Source organism: Triturus cristatus, chromosome 6 (assembly GCF_964204655.1).
Source record: "Triturus cristatus chromosome 6, aTriCri1.1, whole genome shotgun sequence".
Taxonomy (NCBI): domain Eukaryota; kingdom Metazoa; phylum Chordata; class Amphibia; order Caudata; family Salamandridae; genus Triturus; species Triturus cristatus.
The window spans coordinates 1,211,334,514-1,211,358,162 of NC_140589.1; the positions used below are offsets into that span (position 1 = coordinate 1,211,334,514).

Below are 23,649 nucleotides of genomic sequence, written 5' to 3' on the forward strand. Positions count from 1 at the left end.
GGCCTCCAACAATCTGAATTGTCACACTTCAGTGTGATGGTTAGTAGTTATGTCGGACAATAACTACTACATGTGGCAATGTGTGGTACAAACTGTGGTGGCCTCCCAATGAGGGCCCCAACACTTATTTTTTTCCAAACTAAGCACTGGCCTTCTCTGAAATAGAATACAAGCAGACCAATTCTGATTTTTTTCCCTGATCGGTGGTCATGTTTTCTCATCTTCTTTGTGCATGCTATCTATATGTCTGTCCCTCTTTGTGCATGCATTGTACAAACCCAAGTTCTGTCTTTTCCTATTAATGTTTAAACTTCAGTCATGATGCTTGGACTCTGGTTGTGTGCTTACGTATCTCTTTAAAATCTCTCGTTTGTGAATTTTGACCTGGTTGCAAGAATGACCCCTTCCTCCATTGTCAACATCATAAACCACTGTTTGTGTTCTGTCATTGCGATTTTGTCAAAAAGTTTGAATATTTTTCTGTTTCTCCGTCACATATTCTGGGCATCATTCTATCTTCCTACCATTCTGCCCACAGAACCGTATACTTCTACTTGAATCCATGTAATTTTCTTATGAATTGTAAAACGGGTATTATGGTTAATTATTTAGTGCTTATACCCCTGGTGGGCGCCAACATTTTACAGACTGGTACCTCGCTACTTTTTGGTAGTCCAGTTTTAGTAATTAGAGGTTAGATGTACAAAAAAAATTGTGTTCCCAAATGGCCCAATTCACAGTATCAGACCGTTATGAGAAAGCAAAAATGCCTTTTCTGATGTACAAAGCCCAAATTGCAAATCGTAATTTGGGTTTGCAAATCAGTATTTGGAAGGGACGTGTTTGGGGCATCCCTTCCAAATACCGATTCAAATTGGTATGTACTTTACCAGCAACATAAAGTTGGTGGTAGCCCATTCGCAAATGGAAAGTGGTCCCCTTGGATTCTTTCCCCTTTAGGATTGGTTTAATAATATTTTTTTTAAGCAGGCATTGGTCCCACGGACCACTGGCAACTCTTAAAAAATAAAAATGAAAGTTAATTCTTTGTTTTTAAACCATTACCTTTAAGGAAAACGGGCTGCATTTAATAATAATTGCTTTACTTAAAAGTAATCAAAGACATGGTGGTCTGCTGAGCCCAGCAGGCCACCATCCCTGTGATTGCAGCGAATCGTAATGAGTCACAAATTGCGACCTACCCCATGAGTGTTAATGAGGTAGGTCTATTTGCGACCCACTACAAATCGCTAATGAAACTCTGAAGAGTTTCCTGCATTTGGAATAGCGATTTCCTAATTGCAAATCACCAAAAATTGCAATTATGAAATTGCTATTCCTAACTTTCGTACATGGAGCCCATAGTTTTATTAAAGGATTAATTGTCAATGTAAAATGCATTTTCCGGTATAAGTTTTGTGTGAATTTAATGTGCAATTCCTCATATGTAGAGTTTAAAGTTGCATGTGTTGAGTTATATGGGATGCTTCCCACAATTTAATCAATCAATTCGTGATTCATTTTTTATATATACACCATACATTTTTGATTTTTGTTTTTTTTTCAAGACTCCAAACATATATACAAAAAAATGTATGACTGAAAACATGTAAAAATTACATTCTCATCCGTATCATAATACAATCATTCTTATCATTCCTTTCATACCTACACTCGTTCACTAATCACACCAAACTGTATAGTCTCAGACACACATACTCTCATCAATCAAAAACAACATTTAGACCATTCTAAAAAATTCTTTTTTCATAAAGACCATAGAATGTATACTAAAAAAAGTTGTCACTGTGTATAATATTATCAAAACAATTTCAAATTCTTATGGCCAAAGACAAGGTCTACGCGTTTCGAACCCCTTCCAGTATCGGGGCTCTCATCAGGACCTGTAGACTGAAAAACAAACAAAAACTATTTTTAGTATACCTAGATACCACTACTCTCTCTTTGCCACATACAGTCAGTAGTCTCCATTTATTTACCTCAGTCGCATGGAAGGTAGATCAGCCGATCTAGAACCCAGTAGTTATCCGAGTCTGTAAAGACACAACCAAAAAGCAAGGGGAGAAAATCAGCCTCATCAAATGCTAATTCCTACTAAGGTCTCTCATTCACTCAGATGTCCTTCATTGCTTACTTTATGGATGTCTTCTGAGGGATGGAAATTATTTTGCCATGAAGACTACTGCTTCATGGCAAAATACGAGGAGAAATTCATCTATAACGAGAATCCATTCTACCAATATGTTGGAAAATGGACTCGTTATATAGATGACATATATATGATTTGGACCAGCACATTAGAAAATCTAAATAATTTCCATCACTGGCTAAACAACCGGACAGAAGACATAAAATTCAGTCTGAACCACTCCAAGATAAAGATATCTTTCTTGGATGTAGAGATATATCCAGCTGACAATCGACTGGTCACCACTCTCTTCAAAAAACCAACGGATCGCCATAAAGCGTTACATTTCACAAGTAATCATCCTAGAAATCTAAAGGAGAACTTGCCCTATGGGCAGTTTCTAAGAGTGAGACGTAACTGCTTCTACAAAGACGAATATCTGTTACATGCAACAAAACTGCTTGATAACTTGAAGAAAAGAGGCATGAAAAGAGCATGGTGGACTCCACGAGACGCTCTACTTGAAAAGAAAGAAAAATCTCCCCTGGAAAGGATAGTTTGTATCTCGACATTCTGCCCGAATTCAAACTCCTTGAAGAAAGTAATCCTTCAAAATTGGCACTTGATAAAAAACCTGGACTATTCATTAAAACCGAATCCACTTTTTGCTTTTAAGAAAGACCGCAGCATTGCAAACCAAGTTGTAAGAGCAGCGATGCCAGCAATCAAACAAAATACCGTACGAGACTATGTAGGTCTTCCACCGATACAAGGTCACCATGAATGCGGAACTTGCATTTGCTGCGAGTCCACCGAAGAAGGATCATTGTTCGCCCATAATTCCATCTTTTGGAAACATGAATCCTTTTCTAACTGCAAAAGTAAAAATGTTATTTATGGGATTCGCTGCCCCTGTGACCCATTGTACATTGGTAAAACGAGCCAAGAAGTAAGAATAAGGATCTCACAACATAAATCGTGTATTAATAAAAATGTCCAAACTGCACCATTGGTTAATCATTGGCAAATTCACAATCATCTAATAAAAGTTCTAAAGTGGACTGTAATATCAAAAGTTGAACAGGATCCAAGAGGAGGAGATCTTGAGACCAAGCTATCAAGGAGAGAGGCTATGTTAATAGCTAAATTTAACACAGCCACTAATGGATTGAATGAGTTCTCAGAACTGTACAATATGAGATGAATTCTACATCCCATGTGAATAGAATCTGCACTCGCCTTCTGCTATTAGACTGCCACCTTTGATATGGAAAACGACATTGTCCACAATCTAAACGGAACAATAACGTTTTTTGGATCTTTTCAATAAATGACACATGAGGTGAATTTACACTTAACTGCTCATGATTAAACCCTCCACAAGAACGTGAGAATTCAGGTTTAGATACGATTTTTAAAAAACTCCAACTTTGCGGCTTTTGTTGCACTCGTCGTTATGGGACACAAAGAACTACAATTCCCATGAGGCCAAATATAAGGCAATTACGCACCGTTTAAAAACGTACGTAATGTGACGCATTCACCGCGACGATTGAGACTTTCGGGAAGAACATGAAATGTCGAGAAAATTGAGGTATGTTAAAACCTGCATTCCAAAATATGTTCAGTCCCACTTTCGACCGGAGAGCATTTGAATTAAAACGAGGCCCGTATCTGCATTTTTTTCAGTTTACAACGAAGTGTTGAAACAGCATATGCGAGTTTGATAGCAGCCTAAAGTAAGAGGAGAGAGATCCACAGCATTAAGGTACCTGTCCCTTCCAGTTGGCTCATACAATACTGTTTAACTGATTATAAGATAGAAACGAGTCCACACTTTCCTTTTTGCATTCTCTTTTCATACTTGCGACACAAGTTGGAAGCAAGATTGCATTTTCCATCTCAGAAACGGAATCGTTTTCAGAATAGCGACTGAAATATATAAAAGACACGTTCCATCCCTCAGAAGACATCCATAAAGTAAGCAATGAAGGACATCTGAGAGAATGAGAGACCTTAGTAGGATTTAGCATTTGATGAGGCTGATTTTCTCCCCTTGCTTTTTGGTTGTGTCTTTACAGACTCGGATAACTACTGGGTTCTACATCGGCTGATCTACCTTCCATGCGACTGAGGTAAATAAATGGAGACTACTGACTGTATGTGGCAAAGCGAGAGTAGAGGTATCTAGGTATACTAAAAAATAGTTTTTGTTTGTTTTTCAGTCTACAGGTCCTGATGAGAGCCCCGATACTGGAAGGGGTTCGAAACGCGTAGACCATGTCTTTGGCCATAAGAATTTGAAATTGTTTTGATAATATTTTACACAGTGACGACTTTGTTTAGTATACATTCAATGGTCTTTATGAAAAAATAATTTTTTAGAATGGTCTAAATGTTGTTTTTGATTGATGAGAGTATGTGTGTCTGAGACTGTACAGTTTGGTGTGATTAGTGAACGAGTGTAGGTATGAAAGGAATGATAAGAATGATTGTATTATGGTACGGATGAGAATGTAATTTTTACATGTTTTCAGTCATACATTTTTTTGTATATATGTTTGGAGTCTTGAAAAAAAAACAAATCAAAAATTTATGGTGTATATATAAAAAAAGAATCACAAATTGATTGATTAAATTGACGGAAAAAGTGGTCAATAGGTTCATGTTGTTTTCATTCAATATGCTACCTTGCAATTAGTAGTACAAATTAAGATAAATATCAGTATTGGCATTCCTGTTGTTTCTTATCTGATTGGTGGCTTGTCCTTACTGATTTAAGCCCAATCCTAGTTTTGGTGTAGTCCCACAATTTGGCACTTTCAAATTCTATAATATTGTCATTTATATGCGGTTTCTTCTCCTGAACGAGAGGTGGAATGCTGTTACATAGGACATATGTCATGCAAACTGAGTCACAATTTGTCATGCTGGTTATCACACAATTGCTTGACACAGCGCAGTTTACCATGCTGTGTCATGCAGTCTGTTATGTATACCAAACCATATAATTATTATAATTATTGTTTGCTAGTAATCTGCACCATCAGTCATAAAATAATCACACGTTGTATTAGTGAAATTCCTACACTTTACTCTTGACTTTGAGCATCTATTGAATAGTACATCATCATAAGTAGTTTTCGAAATTACAAAAGATTTGCTTATGCCTTCAAGGAGAACGCTAAAGAGTTCCAGAGTTTGGGGAGTAAGACACAGAAGTCATTACCACCTTACCCCTCCCTTTTTCGAGTTTGCATTTTGGAATAACCTATTCGATTTTGTTAACGATGAAACTGGCTGCCGTATGCTTTCAAAGTTTCTGCGAGAGGAATGACAGGCGAGTGCCATAATCGATTTTGAGTCTGATAAGCAACTTTGAATTATTTTGGCAACAGAGCCAGTACAGTTGCTTACTTTCTTCAGATATATGGTCAGCTTTTAAGGTTAAAAAGAGTCTTAATGGCGATTTGAATATGCTGAATTTGCATAATGATGTTTTTGGGATATCAAAATAATCAACTCTCCATTGGATATAGGTACTGGGTACTATATATGGTGATGGTCATTGTAATACTACATAGTGTAATCGTAGGAGAGACCTACTCCCAGCCCCTGGTAGGATTACCAAGCCACCAGGAGGTATAGTACTTAGCCCAGAATGGACAGACTCCGCGTACCTGGCAGCAGTGCCAAGCAATCGGGGAAACTCTACATTGATTCAAACTACACATGGCAACAGAATCCTTGCCCCTAGGCACTGTGCTATGCCAGCTTCATACCATGAAGTCTACTCAAGAGAGGCAGAGAGACCAAAGTAAATCTTCATTTTGACTCTGAATTATTTTACTCTATAGCCAACTGAGGTGACATCTAATAGCGTCTGTGGAGGAGTGTGTAAGGTTAAGTGAAGACACCGTGAGGGAGTACAAGGTGAAAGTACAGGCGTCAAGATAGAAGGGCAGTTAAGGCAGTACTTTAATGCTCTGCTTGTAAATGATCATTCACTTCTTTTTCATCAAAAGTTGGTAGGGTAGGCCAGTTACAGACTTTACTTGCTAGTTTTCACCCAGGAGCTAAATAAGTCGCATGTAGCGTGCACTGGTTTAAGGCAGGCAGGATAAATGCCAAATACACTCTCCAGGAACAACAGAGAAGCAGCATGTAACCTGCACTTGGTACAGGCTGCAGGATAAATGCCTATTGGGTCCACCCAAGAGCAACAGAAGAGCAGCACCTGGTATACACGGATTACAGAGATCCCGGATGAATTATTATTATTATTAATGACATTTGTTAAGCGCATGGTTGCACAAGGAACAGTGCGTCCCCGCGCTGACAATCCCACTAAACATCTCTTCAGCTTAGCTCACGGAGGAGGAGCACTTGGGCCAGGGGAAACTATACTGAATTATGTCTTGGGGAAAAGATGGGTTTTCAACCTTTGTCTGAACCTAGTTTCAGACAGTTCCATCCTCAATTCGATGGCTAGGTCATTCCAGCCTTTACTGGCAAGATGTCTAAAGGCCAAATAACTTCTCCGGCAACAACAGAAGAGCACAAGGCATGCACTAGTCCTTGTAGCCACATAAATACCTATTGAGCCCACCCTTGAGGGACAAAGGAACTTTTGTTCTGTAAACACTTTTTATGCTTATTTTTAAAAAGGTGTATTTTCCTAGACACTCTCAGGGTGTCGCATGAGCATTGTGTTTTTTTGTGGGTCTTGAAGATGGTGGTTCTTTTGTGTTCACTGTAAGTGGCATGGTTTCCGGAAGTTACTTTTTAACTTGGACAGTATTAACTACTAGTTGCCTGGGTAATAGAATTCCATGGGAAATATGAAAAAAAGGCTACACCATTGTCATGTCACACATATTGACGGGTCAGACTATCCAATTGTAAGCCATTCCAGTGACCAGTCAGGAAACTGTAATACTCTGATCAGGAAAATCTCTTCACAAAGACGTTCAGCTAAAAACAATGGCCACCTTTAGCAAGCATTGGCAAAGCCAATAGCTTTCTTCTATGCGAGAGCTATTGGCTTTGCCAATATGTTTTAGCCATGTTGTACACCAGCATGGCTGTCCAGTATGGCTAAACGTTAGTGGCCTAGTGGATAAAGTCACGCAGTGGAGTAGAGTTTCCATGGTGTGGTAGCATACTACCATTATAGCAAACACATTTTCAATTGAAATTACCATTATGTTTGCAGAGACATACAGTTTTACCGATTAAAACTATTCAGCGCACAAGCGATAATGTGTGGAAATCGGCATTGCCTAGTATTTGATTTATTTTGATCCTATTAAAATATTTTTGTACACCACATGTCATGAATTCCCCAAAAAAGTGCCTTTGTGCTTTCTAAATTCTATTTTGCAATATCTGCACAGCAAGAGTATTGTTTAACCCCTTCCCCGCTCATGACGGAACCACTCCGTCATGAGCCACGGGTGCGCTGTGCTCATGACGGAGTGGTTCCGTCATGCTGCGGCCGTTGGCGGCCGCTCCTCCCACGCGGCGCTAATTCCCCACCTGTGCGGGCGATTAGCGCAGTGGGTGGAGTCATGACGGAACCACGCCGTCATGAGCACAGCTCACCCGTGACTCATGACGGCGTGGTTCCGTCATGAGCACAGCGGCGCCGTCAACCCCCCCAGCGCTGCGGCGGAATTCGCGCCGCAGCGAAGGGGTTAAGTTAAGCTATTACTAAAGAGCACTTGCCAAAATAAACAAGCTAGTTGACAGAACATTGTTCCTCACAGGCATGCAAGATTGATGATCGGATTAGCAAAGATTAGTAGAATTAGTCAAACAGAAAGATAGGAGGCAGATAACCTTTTCAAAGAAATACAACACGTTTACTGCATCCGGAAATAGCAAATAAGGGAGATAACTGAAAAACACATTGTTAGACTTGTCTGCCCTAGGGTAGTGTTCTGCTAAATCTTTTGCTTTTCGCCTCCATTTTTTTGGTAATCTCGTTTATGCTGGCCATAGGACTCTGTAAATTTAGCCAGTGCAAAAGTGCATGTGTTCACTCCTTAAAATACTGTAACATTGGCTTGTCCCCAATTGGCATAATGAATTTACTTATAAGTCCCAAGTAAAGAGCTACTGTATGTACCCAGGGCCTGTAAATTAAATACTACGAGTGAGCCAGCAGTACTTGTTGTGCCACTCACTTAAGTTGCCTTGCAAGCCTTTCTCAGGCCTGCCATTACAGCCTGTGTGTACAGTTTTTAGACTGCCATTTCGACTTGGCAATAAACCTTTTGGCAGGCTCATACCTGACTTTTTAATACATATATGTCACACATAGGGTAGGCCCTAAATAGCCCACAGGGCATTGTATTTAAAAAGTAGGACATGCAATTTTTAAGTTTCACATGTCCTGTTAGTGAAAAAAAACTTCCACAGCTGCAAGTCCTGCTTCTCCCATAGGTTAACTTTGGAGTTGCCTTCTTACATTGAATAAGCTATAACTTCCAAATGCGAACAAGTAAACAGTTCGATGGATGTCTATGGAATTCTAATGAAAAATCAATTTTCATGGCGAAGATCTTTGATTACAATTTTGAAATTGTCACTTTTAGAAAGTTAGCGTTATCCTGCCATAGACAATTATGGGCCCATGCATCAAAGCTTTTTGCGAGCGCAAACGGTGCAATTCTCAAAAATCGGCCATTTGCGATCGCAAAATGGGCTTTTGCGATGCATGAAACAAGTTGGCATGCGCAATTTCGGTAATCGCAATTTTTTTGCAATTTCCCAAATTGCAGTTGCATTTAAGGAATCACAATTTGCGATTCCTTAAATGCAATGCAAGAAGCACTTTCAAATAGCGTTTTCGCTATTTGGGGCAGCAAATTATGAACTGAAAACATCGGGCCTTGGCATTCCATTTTCCGAGTCTTTGCTGTGCTTTTACTCCAGAATATTATTTTTGTTTTTCCTCCTGTAATAGGACATTGTCTCCATTATTAACCCATAGTAGTGCATGCAGTACTCCGGGAATGACTACAAATGGTTCTGAGGTTTCCATTGTAGACAGAAATCTGACTATGTTTGTGATTGCGAGGTGTCAATAGAGTATGGAATGTTAAGTGAATGTGTCATATTTCGTTTTTTGCGGTGTGAGGCCAGAGAGCTTTAACTTGTGTGCCGAAGGTTCCAGTTCCACCTGGTAAATTTCTCCTGGTGTGCATACACCAGTATACTGAGTGCACTGCTGGATGTGTGTGAAACACAATTACAACATGTTAGCTAATGCAGAATCAAAACTCAACCAAGCAGTAAACAATCTGAATGATATGACAATTTGATAATTCATTGAATCATGAAAACTTGTTGTAACAAACTATATTTGTCAATCAATCACGCAAGAAACATAAAGGTGTACAAGACATTGATTGAGAAATAGCTCAAAAAGAAAACCACATTAATACAATCAAAATGTCTGCGCTGGGGCAGAGAACTTAGTCGTCAGTTCTTGCAAGGTAGCCCAATGCATTTCGGGATGTTTTACATCCCTTCTTCAGGGGCAGCTGTTGAAAAAAAGAATACATTTCAAACCTATATCTACAAGAGGTATCTTAATATAACATGAATGGATGGCGATACAATACAGGGTGCAACAAGTCTGTGGCCAAAGCGGAAACAATGCTGATCTGTTTCAAGCTTGAGCAATGCTAGAAATGAACCAAGTGTCATGCTGTTTGTGCTTTAAGGACCGCACCAAGGAAGTGAAAAGGAATGAAAGTGGATGTAACGGTCATGCACCTAATCATTAAAGTGAAACACCCAGAGCATGAATTAAAGAGAGACGAAGTGACATGTAAGTGATGACGCTAATGTGCTAATGAAGACCTGAAAGGTTCTTGCTGGATGAATGAAACGACTGTTACAGAGACGGAATTCACAGGAGTAGCTGAAGAGGCTGAGCTGAGGCTGTGTATCTAATAAAGGGGAAAAAAGGAAGCTGTGAATAAAGAGTAAAAATGAAACTGACAGTGAAGCCAAGGCTTAGCGATAAAGTCGGGACTTACTGAAAATGATTTCGTTGTAAGCGAACCACTAGGGTGGAGGAATCCTGTAGCACAAGTATTCAGGGAAATGGGAGTGTGTTCAAGTGCGAGTGGAGGAAACCATCGTGTAGTTGAAAGCTCCACAAGCTCTGCAACCAAAAAGGGAACCAGTAAAAAACCAATAAAAATCATGTAAGAACAACGGGCAGGGCGCTGTATAAAATGCTTACCAGGCGTGCTTGACAGGCGAGAAGAAAAACGGTCGCGGCTCCTATGAACATCCAAAAAGGTAAGCGTCCGAGACGCGCTGTACCAGGAAGTTAAATGCGCGTACGTGGTCACGTGATTAGTGTGAATGGAAATCATAGAAATAGGACTGATGGTGCCTCTGAAAATGAATGCACAAGCTGGTGCTGCGGGATCGAGCCGAGCACTGGCTGAAATGGTGAAAACCACTAAAACAGGAAAATGTGGAATGGGGGTAAATAATCGTAGACGTGTGGAAAAAAGGAAAAGGAATGTGCAAATAATGTAAAAATGTGTGGGATCTGAGGAATGTGTAAGACTAAGGATCCAGTGAAGTGAATCACAGACTAGTTGATCTGGGAAGCTGATGTACATGGAAAAGTAGCTCAGGCATGCAGAACCTGCAGGGTGATAATTCCCAAATAGCAGAAGACAGCTGAAGTGTGCTGGTGAATAGAAAAGAGAAACAACGAGAAATGATAAAATTAAAAATCCCAGAAAATAGAACAATAGTTTTGCTCAGGCTGAAAAAAACGTACAATCAATACAGAGAAAATGAAGGCAAAATGCTTGTAGTAATGAGAAGAGACATGACTGTAGGATAATATGCTTGATGGGAGAAAAAGTGGCTTAAGCTGGAGAGAACAAACAATCTGGAAATCAGATGACAATTACTGACGTGTTTTTATAAAAAACATTGCATTTCAAGTTTATCATTGAGCCCAAATGGTAACAAAGTCTGTAAAAACTTGGTCCACCAAACTTCTCTCTGAGATAAAAGCCTCTCTGTATTAATCTGTGTGTTACGGGGCATCATCTCAAGGATGGTGAATCTTAGCTGTGCGATGGTGTGGTGGTGTTCTAACCAATGTGATGTGAGAGGGGATTTGAGACTTCTGGTTCGGATAGAACTTTTATGTTCTGAGATCCTCACTTTCACTTTTCGGGAAGTTTTCCCCACATACATTAGTCCGCAAGGGCATTTAATGGTGTAGATAACATTGGTAGTGTCACATGTACCAGTATATCTGAGTTGAATGGTGAATGACATTGCCAGTAATGACATTGTGGCAATTGACACAGTTCTGACATTTCTGCATGCCTTTATGCTCGGCGTCTTCAATCATGGGTGTAGCTGACAATAAATCTTTGATGTTTTTGCTGCGAGTGTATGCAAAGATGGGATCAGAGGAAAATAATCCATTGAAGTCTGATTCGTGTTTGAGAATGTCCCATCTGTTTCTAATGATCTGTCTAATACGTCGTGAGCTGGTAGAAAATGTAGATACAAAGACATGTTTGTTTTGAAGATTCTTGACTGAGGGAGTAAGCAGTTCTGTGCGTGTCTTCGTGTGAGTTCTGGACATTGCGGACTCGAGAACTGGTTCAGGATACCCGCGATCTCTGAATTTGATGACTTGTTTTAGAAGCAATGGTTCAAGATGTTGACTCTCGGAAACAATTCTCTTAGTTCGAATGAGTTGAGTGTAGGGTAAATTGCGAATGAGTGACGGAGGATGAAAACTGGAATACTGAAGAAGATTGTTTCTGTCAGTAGGTTTAGAATAAATTGTGATTACTGTATTGGATTGTTTTGTGATCAGTACATCCAGGAAAGACAATTGTACGTTGCTGATGGTATGCGTAAACTGAATGCGAGGATTCTTTTTGTTAAGTTCACCAATGTGTTGAACCAAGGATGCTTCAGAGTTTTTCCAAACTAGAAAAATATCGTCAATGAATCTTACATAAAATGCAAGATTGTCATTCCAAGTATTGTTTGTGAAGATGTGATCGTACTCAAACTTTGCCATGAATGTATTCGCGTATGCAGGAGCACCGGAAAAACCCATGGACGTACCGCTTATCTGCAAGTAGAAATCATTCTTCCATTGTAAGTAACTGTGTTGGAGACAAAAAGTAAGGATCTCCAAGATGAAAACTTTGTTTATTGTAGTTTCTGGTAACTGGAGAAGTGCCCATTCGCAAGCTTCTAAACCTTCAGATAAAGGAATCGATGTGTATAAAGCTGTCACATCAATCGAGCAAAGTAACCATGATTCCGAGAAATTACTGTGTATCTGCTCAAGTAGGGTTAGAAAATGAGTGGTGTCTTTAATAAAACTTCTCCATGTTTGAACAAACTTTTGTAGAAAGTGATCAACTAGTTGGCTTGCCGGCATGAAGATGGAGTCACAACCGGACACAATAGGTCTAAATGGAGGATCTTGTAGATTTTTGTGTATCTTCGGCAACATGTACAGTCTGGGTCGTCTGGGATAAGATACTGTTAGAAAACTGCGAATTTTCTGGTTGATCCAACCCATTTCTTCAGCATGGTCAAGAATGTGCTCAAGTGTATTTTGAAATGAAGTTGTCGGATCTTGATCAAGTTTGATATAGGTGGCGGTGTCTTGTAGATGTTGGAAGACTTTATATTCGTAGAATGTATGGTCCATGATGACCAAGGCTCCGCCTTTATCTGCTGGTTGAAGTGTAAGCCTGGTGTCCTTTGCTAGGTTATTAATAATAGCTATTTCATGTTTCTTCAGGTTGGTTGGACGGGGTTGACGAAGATTGACTCGAGAAAGATCATTCCGAATGAGCGTCTCGAACGAATCCAATGTTTTGTGAGACACTGGTGGCATGAACACAGATTTAGGTTTAAATCGTTGTAGCTCAGGATCAACGTCTTCTGTTAGGTTGTCAGTAGAATCTTGAGAAGGTACCACGTTGGAAAAAAAGTGCTTCAGTCTTAGATTCCTCATGAATTTGAATAGAGATATCTCTACGTCTAGGGGATCGGTGTGATGAACAGGAACAAAAGACAATACTTTGTTGAGAACCTTTTCTTGGGAAGGAAATAAGGGAACTGATGAAATGTTTATGGTAAGTGTTTGCCTTTGCTCCTCAGATTCCGAGCTTCCAATTCCTTTTCCTTTTCTTTTGCTCCTCCTGATTTTTTTGAATCTGGTGGTCGGCTGGACGATGGGCCGCTGGATAAAAAAGAAGAAGAAGAAGAAGAAGAAGAAGGTTGTATGCTTGTATCCTTATCCGTGAGTGTCGCACTCGTTGTTGGTGTTTCATCAGGAAGTGATACTGGTGTACGGGTGGCTTCAAGATCGCGATCTGAAACAACAGATTCTTGAGACGAGGTGTTAGGTTTCTGAAAGGGTCTTCTTCGAGAGTATACCTCAGCCCAAGTGTACACCTCATTGAGCTTGTAATCTATGGTGTCTCTGCGAAATTTGTGTAATTTACGCTCTTGTACTTCTTTACCATAAATTTCAAGTTTATTATTGATGTATCGCCATCCATTCATGTTATATTAAGATACCTCTTGTAGATATAGGTTTGAAATGTATTCTTTTTTTCAACAGCTGCCCCTGAAGAAGGGATGTAAAACATCCCGAAATGCATTGGGCTACCTTGCAAGAACTGACGACTAAGTTCTCCGCCCCAGCGCAGACATTTTGATTGTATTAATGTGGTTTTCTTTTTGAGCTATTTCTCAATCAATGTCTTGTACACCTTTATGTTTCTTGCGTGATTGATTGACAAATATAGTTTGTTACAACAAGTTTTCATGATTCAATGGATTATCAAATTGTCATATCATTCAGATTGTTTACTGCTTTGTTGAGTTTTGATTCTACATTAGCTAACATGTTGTAATTGTGTTTCACACACATCCAGCAGTGCACTCAGTATACTGGTGTATGCACACCAGCAGTTTTCATGTTGAGTTACGAGGTGGGCTACCTCGTGTCTGAGTTGCACGCTTCATCTATTTATTTGTAACTAAATTTATTATCACTTTTTGAAATTTGGTGTGCGCTATCTTACACAGTATTCGATAAATTTCTCCTGGACCCCACGCAGTGATATTACACCTACCTATCGCTATATAGAGCAGAAACAGGCAGGTGAACCCTCCGATAAATCTTACCTGAAGAAGGGCCGATTTTAAAGCAGACCATCACTTCTGTCAGGCACTGGGCGGTTTGTTCCCCTCGGCCCGCCCCTTCAGGTTAGCGTATACAGAGAGATTACTAAAGGTGAAGGGGGGCTGTCACAGTAACAAAAGTTAGGCTTGTACCGTCGAAGTGCCGGGTTTGTATATTTTTAGAAGTCGCTCAGTACGAGGTTGTTGCTGTGCCTTGGAAATATCAAGCATTAAAAACGTAGTTCTGTTCATTGTTGTAAAACCATGTTACTTAGAAGTACTGCACAATGCGTTTGTTTAGCTGGTTAAAGAATCTTCTAAAAGATTTGCTCTGATTAATTTTTTTTGTTTAACACAGGCTAATTTCTTCTTTGATTTCAGGACTCCGGCTTTTTATTTTTTCGAAAAACAATGTATAATTCTACTGATATTATTCTTAAAGGTGAGTATTAAAAATAAGAATGATGTGTAATTGAAAGCTTTTGTCTTTGTGCAACATTTGGCATTGGAAAACTGTTTTCTCTTTGATCCCGGAACGTATTAAAAAAAAAAGTGATAATTTATATTGGCAAAATATAAAATCACTGCTCGATTCTGGTCAAGTGTATTACTGCCATTGGAAGGAAGGAGCTTCTATCCTGTATGGGACCTACTGTTTAATTTGTTTAATTCATTTATGTATGAGATTTGTAGATGACCACCATTCTAGTTCAGAGGAAGTCCTGGACTTAAAAGGTTATTTATTCTCTCTCATTGGTGAGACTTAGACCCTGCCATCCATGCTGGACATGCATGCCAGAGCCTGGACTGCGCAGGCTACCTCTTGGAAATTGTCAATGAACCCAGCTCTGCTCTAGGACACCAAGTAATCAACTCCAACACTAGCCTAATCTACTCAAATATTTTGATGTGACACATAAACGCATATGCTGCAAGCAAATTTGATCAGATCAACACCTGCAGGCTGGCAGGAAGAAATTGTTGCTATAGTGGTGCTTAAACCAATCTCCTTTCCTGCTTTAACTACATTGTATGTCTACTTCAAGGCTTCCAAACATGTAGTTGTCCTGGTGCTCCACTGACAAGCCACCTAATGTAGAATGTATCCTGCATGCACTGAAGCACTTTTACCAACATATCTACTGGAAGATTAAGTTCAGTGAGCCTGGCTGATGAAAGGTTGTCAACCAGCTATGTACTCTTGTTTTTGGCTAAAGCAATCAGCCTTCTTTCAGAAAAACATCTTCTAATGGCAGAAAGTGGAGTTTACCTAATCTTTTGCACAGTTGCCTTTCCCCCCCAGTTTGGGACTTGGTTTAAACTTAAGTGAGTTACCTCCAAGGCTTCATCTCAAGGAGTCCGTAAGTACTCTCGGTGTGAATCTGAGGTGGAGATTTCTTTCAATGTGCAGCTTTAGTTTTTCTTTCTTCATCTTATTGCATTATCTGGCCTGTGAATCCTTTCCGTGGACTCAAGGAAGTAGAACCTGTTACTTAACTATTGGTAAGGTATCCCTTACACTGCTTAATTTGCTGGAGTAATTTCCAACTTATTAAGTCCTTCTTACTTTGTATGTGGTTATCTGGACTTTAGTATGTACATTCATAGCAAATATAATAGAAGCCAATGTCTAAGTCTACAAATCTAAAACCCATATAGTGGAAAAACAAATGAATAGAAATGTTTGTTTGAAATCAATACAAAAATATTGATTTACTAAAAGAAAAAATTATTTAAAAGAAATAAAACCCAATATAGAATTCCAGTTAAGAAACATAGGTTTAATATTAAAGAAGAAAAAGAGGTTAGGAGATAAAGGTAGAAGAAGGCAGGGTAGGAAATGGTTAAGAGTTGGAATCATGGTAGTCAAGGGGTCTCACAGAAAAGCATTGATCTAGACTGGGGGCAATTTAAAGGTATTTTAAAAATGAGCAGGGGGTTGGGGTGTCCCCACACAGACAAAGAAACCAGCATTAAAAATGCAATAGGTCCCGCCTTTCATTAAGTTAAAGCCATTTGCTTTGCTATACAATACCATTAGCAAAGCAAATGGCTTTAACTTAATCAAAGGTGAGGCCTATTGCATTTTCAATGCTTGTTTAGTTGTCTGATTCACTAATAAAGCCACTTTTATTGTGGCCCCCGCCTATTTTCTATCGCAGCCCGATCCTGTAACCGACATGCAAAGGAGGCAGGGGTGGGAGAGCGAGGGTGGGAGACTTCTGGCATCAGGGAACAGTGGTTGTTGCCGAAATGTGGGAGACCTGTAATGTAAATTTATTTTATTTTCTCTCGTAGACTTTACCTTTTTATCCAACTCATAGCTTGGTAACAATTTCACATATTTTCACAGGATTTCGGAGCATTTGGACTGCCACACTTAATGGGCACACCTATACCAACATACCTGAGTGGCATTTCACTTTGTTACAAATATGCATGCAAAAAGCATTTAAATTTGGGGAAGCTTGCTTCTTAGGGAAGATGTTAAAAGCGCGACCGCCACAGCGACTTGTACTGAAAGATGCAGCCATACGCCGCTGCGCTTCAGGCAACCCCGGGGAGCTTTACCCCGGACACCATGAGACCGTTGCAGCTGCACCCCATCGCCTGTGCTCATTGCACTCTTTTCGCTGACCCATGTGGGTCTGATAATCATAGCTGCCAAGGTTTCAGATTGCTTATGTGTGACATTTTCATGGTTTAGTGTAATTATGAGTGACATTCAAGACCAAAGGTGTGACACTTAAAGTGACACTTCCGCATGAGCAAAATCGAGCAATGGAAATAGATACATATCAGAAATGACACCCATTTGAGCAACAAGAAACTCTAAATAGATCTTAAAGCTGTTGCAAAGCAGCTGAAATGGAAGGGATCTAATCTTGTCCCTTATGATAAAAGCAGTAACCCATGAAATTATTCATATTAGCTGGTGGTACACTTTCTTTGCAGCAGGCATATTAACCCTCTATGCTGCTTTATGAGGAGTCAAACTGCCAGTGGACAAAACTCTGATTTCTTTCCAACAGGCACATTTATCATCAGTTATCTTTGCCATTTTTATTGTTGCCTAGAAAAGTGATAGACACATAAGTAACTCTGCAGCAGGTGCTTTTAAACCCATATGTTGTAAGCACAGCACCTCACCCCAGCTCAGCGTCAGGTGGGGCTGAACACCAAGCAATAAAAAGATTTCTGTGACAAAAGCAGTAACCCATTGAGCTATCCACATTATATGCATAGTACACGTTCTTTGCAGCACCTACATTAATCCTCTGAACTACTTTATGGCAACTGCTACTAGACAAAAGCGAGAATATTAATCCTGAGTTTCCTTTCACTTACCAACTCGCTCAGCCAAGGCAGTGCTTGGAAAAATAATTACTGCATCGTGCTGATTCTATCCCTGCAGCAGTCTGTGGACTCGCTTATGCTCACAGCCGAGAGCTGCTTTGGCCATATGCTGATGAAGATAGGAGCGTTCAGTTGCGGATTCTCATCTCTGTCTGCAGTACTGTAGAAGTTATCCTGAGAGGTCGTGTCTTTGCACACTGGAGTTCTGAGCAGGCCCGTGCCCTGTGCCTTTTAAAGATACAGCAAGCTCTCACCGATCACTGGACACAAACAGCTGACCCCCCCCCCCCCCACACACACACACACACACACACACACAGAAACACACACACACACACACACAGACACACACACACAGACACACACACACACACAGACACACACACAGACACACACACAGACACACACACACAGACACACACACACAGACACACACACAGACACACACACAGACACACACACACACACACACACACGTGTCGAGAAGGCCATAAATTAAGTTGTCCACTGGCATTCCGGCGTGAGGGACTTGGCAGTTGCAATTCTTTCTTAGGAGATTAAGTGATTTTAGAATCACAGGATGTCGCGCGTCCTGGCCGAGCATCGAAACTGGTTCACCAGATTTAAGGTCGATAGCATTAAAAAGGAACGCTAACCCGACGCTAAGCTTTTGTGAATCGGGGCCTGAGTTTTGGTGCCACACAGGCCTGAAACAGATTCAAAGCGTCACATTTTTTTTCATCAGGTCGTCAGCAGAGGGAGAGCGGTAGATGGCGCTATTCCCACAGTTATATCTTTAGTCTAATTCCGTGATTGTGGGCCTGGTAATTGGTACTCTACGAGCACAGAAGGTAACCCAGCAAAACAGGAAATCATTATGCTCGGTTCACGGTCACCTCTCTGTATTTACATCTCGGGGAAGGGAATGAACGACTTGGCGTAGAGAAGCAAACACTAACCGATCACTGCTGGACCCTCTTAAGTCTTCATGCCATTGACCCTGGGAAAGGCATCTCTGCATCTCAAAAGACAAAAAAACGAATTTGCGGATCTCGGGCATATTTAAAAATATGTCTATTATGTAAGCAAAGACTCGTATGATGGAGCCGCGTCCCAGTCCTGTACTTGACATAACAAGCGCGGCGAGGCATATTTAAAAATATGTCTATTATATAAGCAAAGACGCGTATGATGGAGCTGTGTCCCAATCCTGAATTTGACATAACAAGCACGGCACGGTCCCGAAAGTGAAAGAGGATCTCTTGTCTTTATGGGGCCATGTGTTTAAACACATGGCCCTATAAAGATATGAAACTTTTTACGCCAGAAGGAAAGCAGGAGAGCCCGTCCAAGTGGGCCATCCAAAAAAGCCAAAGGGAGGCAACCTAAAACCCTCCTTTTCAATGGGAAGCCAGCGTTTAACATAAACGCTGACGCTACCCATTGCAAATGAGGGGCGCGCCTCGAGTCTCCTTCTCCCAAACTAAGCTGATTACTATAAGTCTCTAGGCGAGGAGCGCATGCGCGCTCCGTCAGCCGAGACCTAAAAAGGAAGAAGTCAGAAGGAGAAATAACATGACATGGGTAAAACAGTGCAAAGAGGAATAGTTCCCTAACCTCCTAAACAGCATTTTTTAGGACTCCCCTGAGCCAGCGCATGCGCTGCTCTGCGAGACATCTAGGAAGTGGGCTTTTAAAAGTCCTACCACACGCTTTTGCTGGCCTCAAGCTTGCGGTTACGCGCGCGTGCACCCGCCATCCGGCTTTCTGTCATGGCACATTAAGCCTTGCGTGCCTCTCTCCGCCTTGCTTGCGCTTCAATTCCCTCCCTCACCAAAGAGCGCATCACTCTGCTGGCCGTCATGTCTGTCCTTTCTCCCTCTCACACTCGGCGCCTGCACTTTGCCCTTCCCCCACCCCCACCACAGAGCGCGTCTTGTATGTTAGTCCCTTTTTACATTTGTTTTCAGTTTGATACACCTCAGCTGTGTATCAAACTGAAAATTGGTTCTACACAAATGACCAGTGAGTTCATTGCTTTCTAAGTTCTGCTTCCCTCCATTCCCAATGAACAGAACTGAAATCACAGTTCGTAAACAAACCTCGTCCTCTTTTGTTTTCAGTATGAAGAGCAGAATAGGTGCCATGAGCCCACAGACACAAAGCTGACGTTGAGCAACCTTTGAACAGCACTTTTCGCCATTGGAGGATAAAGTCCATTTACTCAGCTGCATCTTTCGCCATAACAGCACAACACGCACTTCCATCCGGCAGGAAAGTGCGCACAGACACACACACACACACAAGTGCGCGCACATACACCTCAACACTCCGTCATACTGTTAAATGGTAGCGGCAGTTCAGTCGATAACCTTTCAAGTATTGCCCGGCGGTAATCGCCTCTCATACCACTCGATAATTTACCAATGAAAGAGGCAGGCGCCGGAGACTGGAAGGCAGGAAACAAAGTTTTATTCCGTCGGAGCAGAACACATCAGATCAGACAGCAAGGTATCGTCACGAGGTGCTCTAACTGCATCTCTGAGGCCTGGCCTCTTATACACACGTTTATGATTTTATTGCAGGATTATTGTACATGGCACATTCTTGAGATCCCCTTGATGCATGAGGAAACATCCCCTGAAGCCCCGGCTCAGATCCGATCCCACACATAGCTACAGTAGAAGTTCCCACCTCACCCGCAGTAGGAGATGGCTATCACGCAGCAGGGTATTCTGCCAATTCCCGGGGGTGTGTGCAACCGGCCGGGTCTCAGGGGGTAGGGGCTTTGATCTACTGTGATCCCTTTGATGTGGGGTGTTTCCCTTACAGTAGGGGCAATAAACTGCATCCGCAGGGCTAGGTGATGGCCTGGGACCAGTTCGGACAATGGGGCGCAGAGGAAGGGGGTTATCAAAGGAGAGGCATGACCATGTATGGGATGTCGGTCGGATGTGGTTCCGTAGCAGGGTCGCGCAGAAGGAGAGGGTTTATGGCCTGTATGAGAGAGCGGGGGTGGCCGGCGCGCGGGGGATGCTTGCAGTGTCAGGGGAACGCGCTGGCGATTGACAATGAGCGGGGGAGAGAGTGGGGTGCCCAAAATTGCTACCGTGTGCTCGCTGTGCGTAGCGCTGGGGAGAGGCAAGATGGAGCAGATAATGTTCAGTTTGCGAGCTAAATTTCCACAGTCCTCCCTTTTAACATATCTCGCCAGCTTGCCTGGCCGACATTCACCTTCGTTAGCCCTTCAGCTATAATATCGTTAATGTTTGTCATACATTCCTTAAAGATACAGAGTTCTTAGGGCAGGCAGGAGTAACCTGACACATTTGTACATTGTTTCATACAGTTTGATAAAGTAGGCGAGGAGGAAGTACATTCAAAATTACATTAGCTGCGCCGCATGTCAGGCCCAGGGATAGGAGGAGGTGAGCTTGTTTGAGCATGAATAGGATACTGTCTCAGTGTATAGTCGGAAGTGATTGATGCAACATCATGAAAACTCGATAGGAAGATAGTTAATAAAAAGGTGGTTGGGAGAGGATTTTCAACTTAACATAGGTTCTTCTTTCCAGCGTCCTATTATAAAGAGCCATCACTGGTAAGCTCTTGTTGTTGTTCTTCTTTCGTTGGCACTGTTGAGCACCGGCGGTGGAGCTAAGGTCCAGCTCAAATCCGATTTCTCACGTGGCAGGGTGTGACCACTCACTGTTCTCTGATCACAGTCCTGTTCCTTAACACAGTTCACCATAGGTACTTTGAGACAGGGTACCTGCCTTTTGTTCTTCTGTAGTTAAGTCAGCATAATCCATATAAAAGAGGGAGAGAGAGAGAAGGGTGTGACGTGCTTCGGTACGCCGAGGGAAGAGGGGGTGGAGTGGGATCGGATCAAAAATGCAGACCAAGGAGAGCAGGATCTTCCAGCACTGGGCCCATCAATCGGGCCCGACGGGTTGGGACTTCAGGCACGCTGGTCAGTGAGCAGGGGGGGGGTGCTTGGTATAGCCCTTCGTTCTATCGCCTACCATCCTGATAATGGTGCCTCGTCTCACGCCTTTATTGCTTCGATGCTTCCCCCTTGGTCGATGCCATAGATGTTCCATGGTCCGCAGCCAGGCTGTGCGTCACGTCCGACCCCTCTCTTCTGATGGCCGTAGGTTATCTTTGAACGGGTACAAGAAACAAAAATCTTAGAAAGTTTGGCAGGGAAGATATTCACATATTTCATCCTCTCTCCCAACCACCGAGTAGTTGCGGAAAGGCTTTTATCGGTTGCTGTATGATTGGTGTCCATTAATTCTGATGTTAGTGTGCGTGTTACTAATCTATTAATTATTGCTGTGGTGCAGGTTTCTGTGGGTATCCCTGTCCATCGTCTGGCCTTCTAGGTGTCGATTCCTTCGCCCTATAATCGTTGCAGGAAGCCTGACATCTGTCAACCTTCTGGTCTATTAAAAATTCGAACCGGCCTCTCCGGTAGAGACTCGTTCATCTCAACACAAGGTTTGGTAATACACATTTTCCTCCGAGGACTACTAAGTTTATGAAAAAGTAAGTGCGAGGTGCTACTGTCATGCGTTCACGAGTATCCTTTTCGGGGAGGAACATAAGCTAAGTATTATTTTTGCTGGGGACAATAGGTAACCCTTTATCAGTTTAGGCGATGTATTATTAGAAAATAGGGCCATCAGCTGTTTCGTTCAAAATACTCTGAGACGGCTAGTATAGGGCTGGGGTTATCTTTGGGAGAACAGGGTGCTTTAGACATTCTATTTCGGGGTAATTGGTCAGGGGTAATTCTGGGTGGTGGAGATGGTGTCTTCTAAAAACAAAAACCACTGACATATAGTCCCCGTGTTGAGGGCCAGATTGGGAGACATCAGTCGTCTTACCTGTCCTTTCTTTCTCAGCCGATTAGGCTCAACATTTGCAAAAAGGAGAGGTAGTAACGTGGTAAAGTATGGTCGTTTTGTTTCTGTCAATTTGTTCGAACACCACCGTGTTTCAGGCCAATTATACACTTACCGAAGAGGTATGTGTCGTTAATTTATTCAAGAAGAAAGAGGGCAAGAAAGAGCTTTTTGTGAGGGAGGGGGAGAGAGTGAGAGAGTGAGAGAGTGAGAGAGTGAGAGACAGACAGACAGACAGACAGACAGACATGGGTAAGATAATAGGCCACTTGGTGCACACACAACATGGAGTAGCATGAGTCTGTTCCATGTAAGAAAACACAAGCGGGGAAAAGACATAAATTCGGTGATCACGTACACACAAATGCCGGATAGGGTGTGACAGTACATGCATCAAGCGCAGAAACTTAAGACGGAGACTCAGGGCTACGTTGAGTATGGGGACCTCTCCTTTCCTGTCCTCTTTTCCTATGCATGCTGCGTAGTTTCAGTATTTTGTAGTTTATCTTGGGGGGTGTCGGACCCTTTATTCTCCTCCCTTTGATCGGTGGACGAGCACTTCAATCATACAGTGACGCTCTCTTCAAGTGACCCAAACATGAAATGCATACACATTCATGCCGTATAATCGTAGTACACACGCACAATCATATCATACAGTTTTTCATGTTCCCAATGGTGGTCTGTACTTTACGCACTATCTCACAACGTTTGTCTATGTTTTCCCTGATATTGAACTCGGTGCGGTCCATGTCCACTCCACTCTTCAGTCGGAACTTCGTCGTGACCTATAGAGGGGAAAAAGAGGGGAGGGGATGTGCAGTATTCAAAGTACCCTAGCGCGCGCGGACACAAAAAAGTTCTACTTACCACGTACTAGTCTAGCCGCGGGGGTGGGCAGTACCATAGGCCTATTATTCTTTTTGTCCGAGGCAAAGATGCCCTTGTTCATTCATCTCTTAAATTCGGGTTCCTTGGTCGTACATGTATTTCTCAATAGGTCGTGTACTG

At 41.8% G+C, this 23,649-nt stretch overlaps 1 protein-coding gene across 2 annotated transcripts in view; it reads left to right on the plus strand.

The window, feature by feature from the left end:
• The window catches only part of TMEM87B (transmembrane protein 87B), a 388,295-nt gene that overhangs the window by 19,943 nt on the left and 344,703 nt on the right, over positions 1 to 23,649 (plus strand). The window contains exon 2 of one of the 2 annotated variants that reach the window (XM_085612119.1): positions 14,753 to 14,813. The exons of the other annotated variant lie outside the window; for it this stretch is intronic. Within the exon in view, the coding sequence (XP_085468245.1) occupies positions 14,753 to 14,813 (61 nt within the window). The remainder of the gene's footprint in view (positions 1 to 14,752; positions 14,814 to 23,649) is intronic. 2 annotated transcript variants of the gene reach the window in all.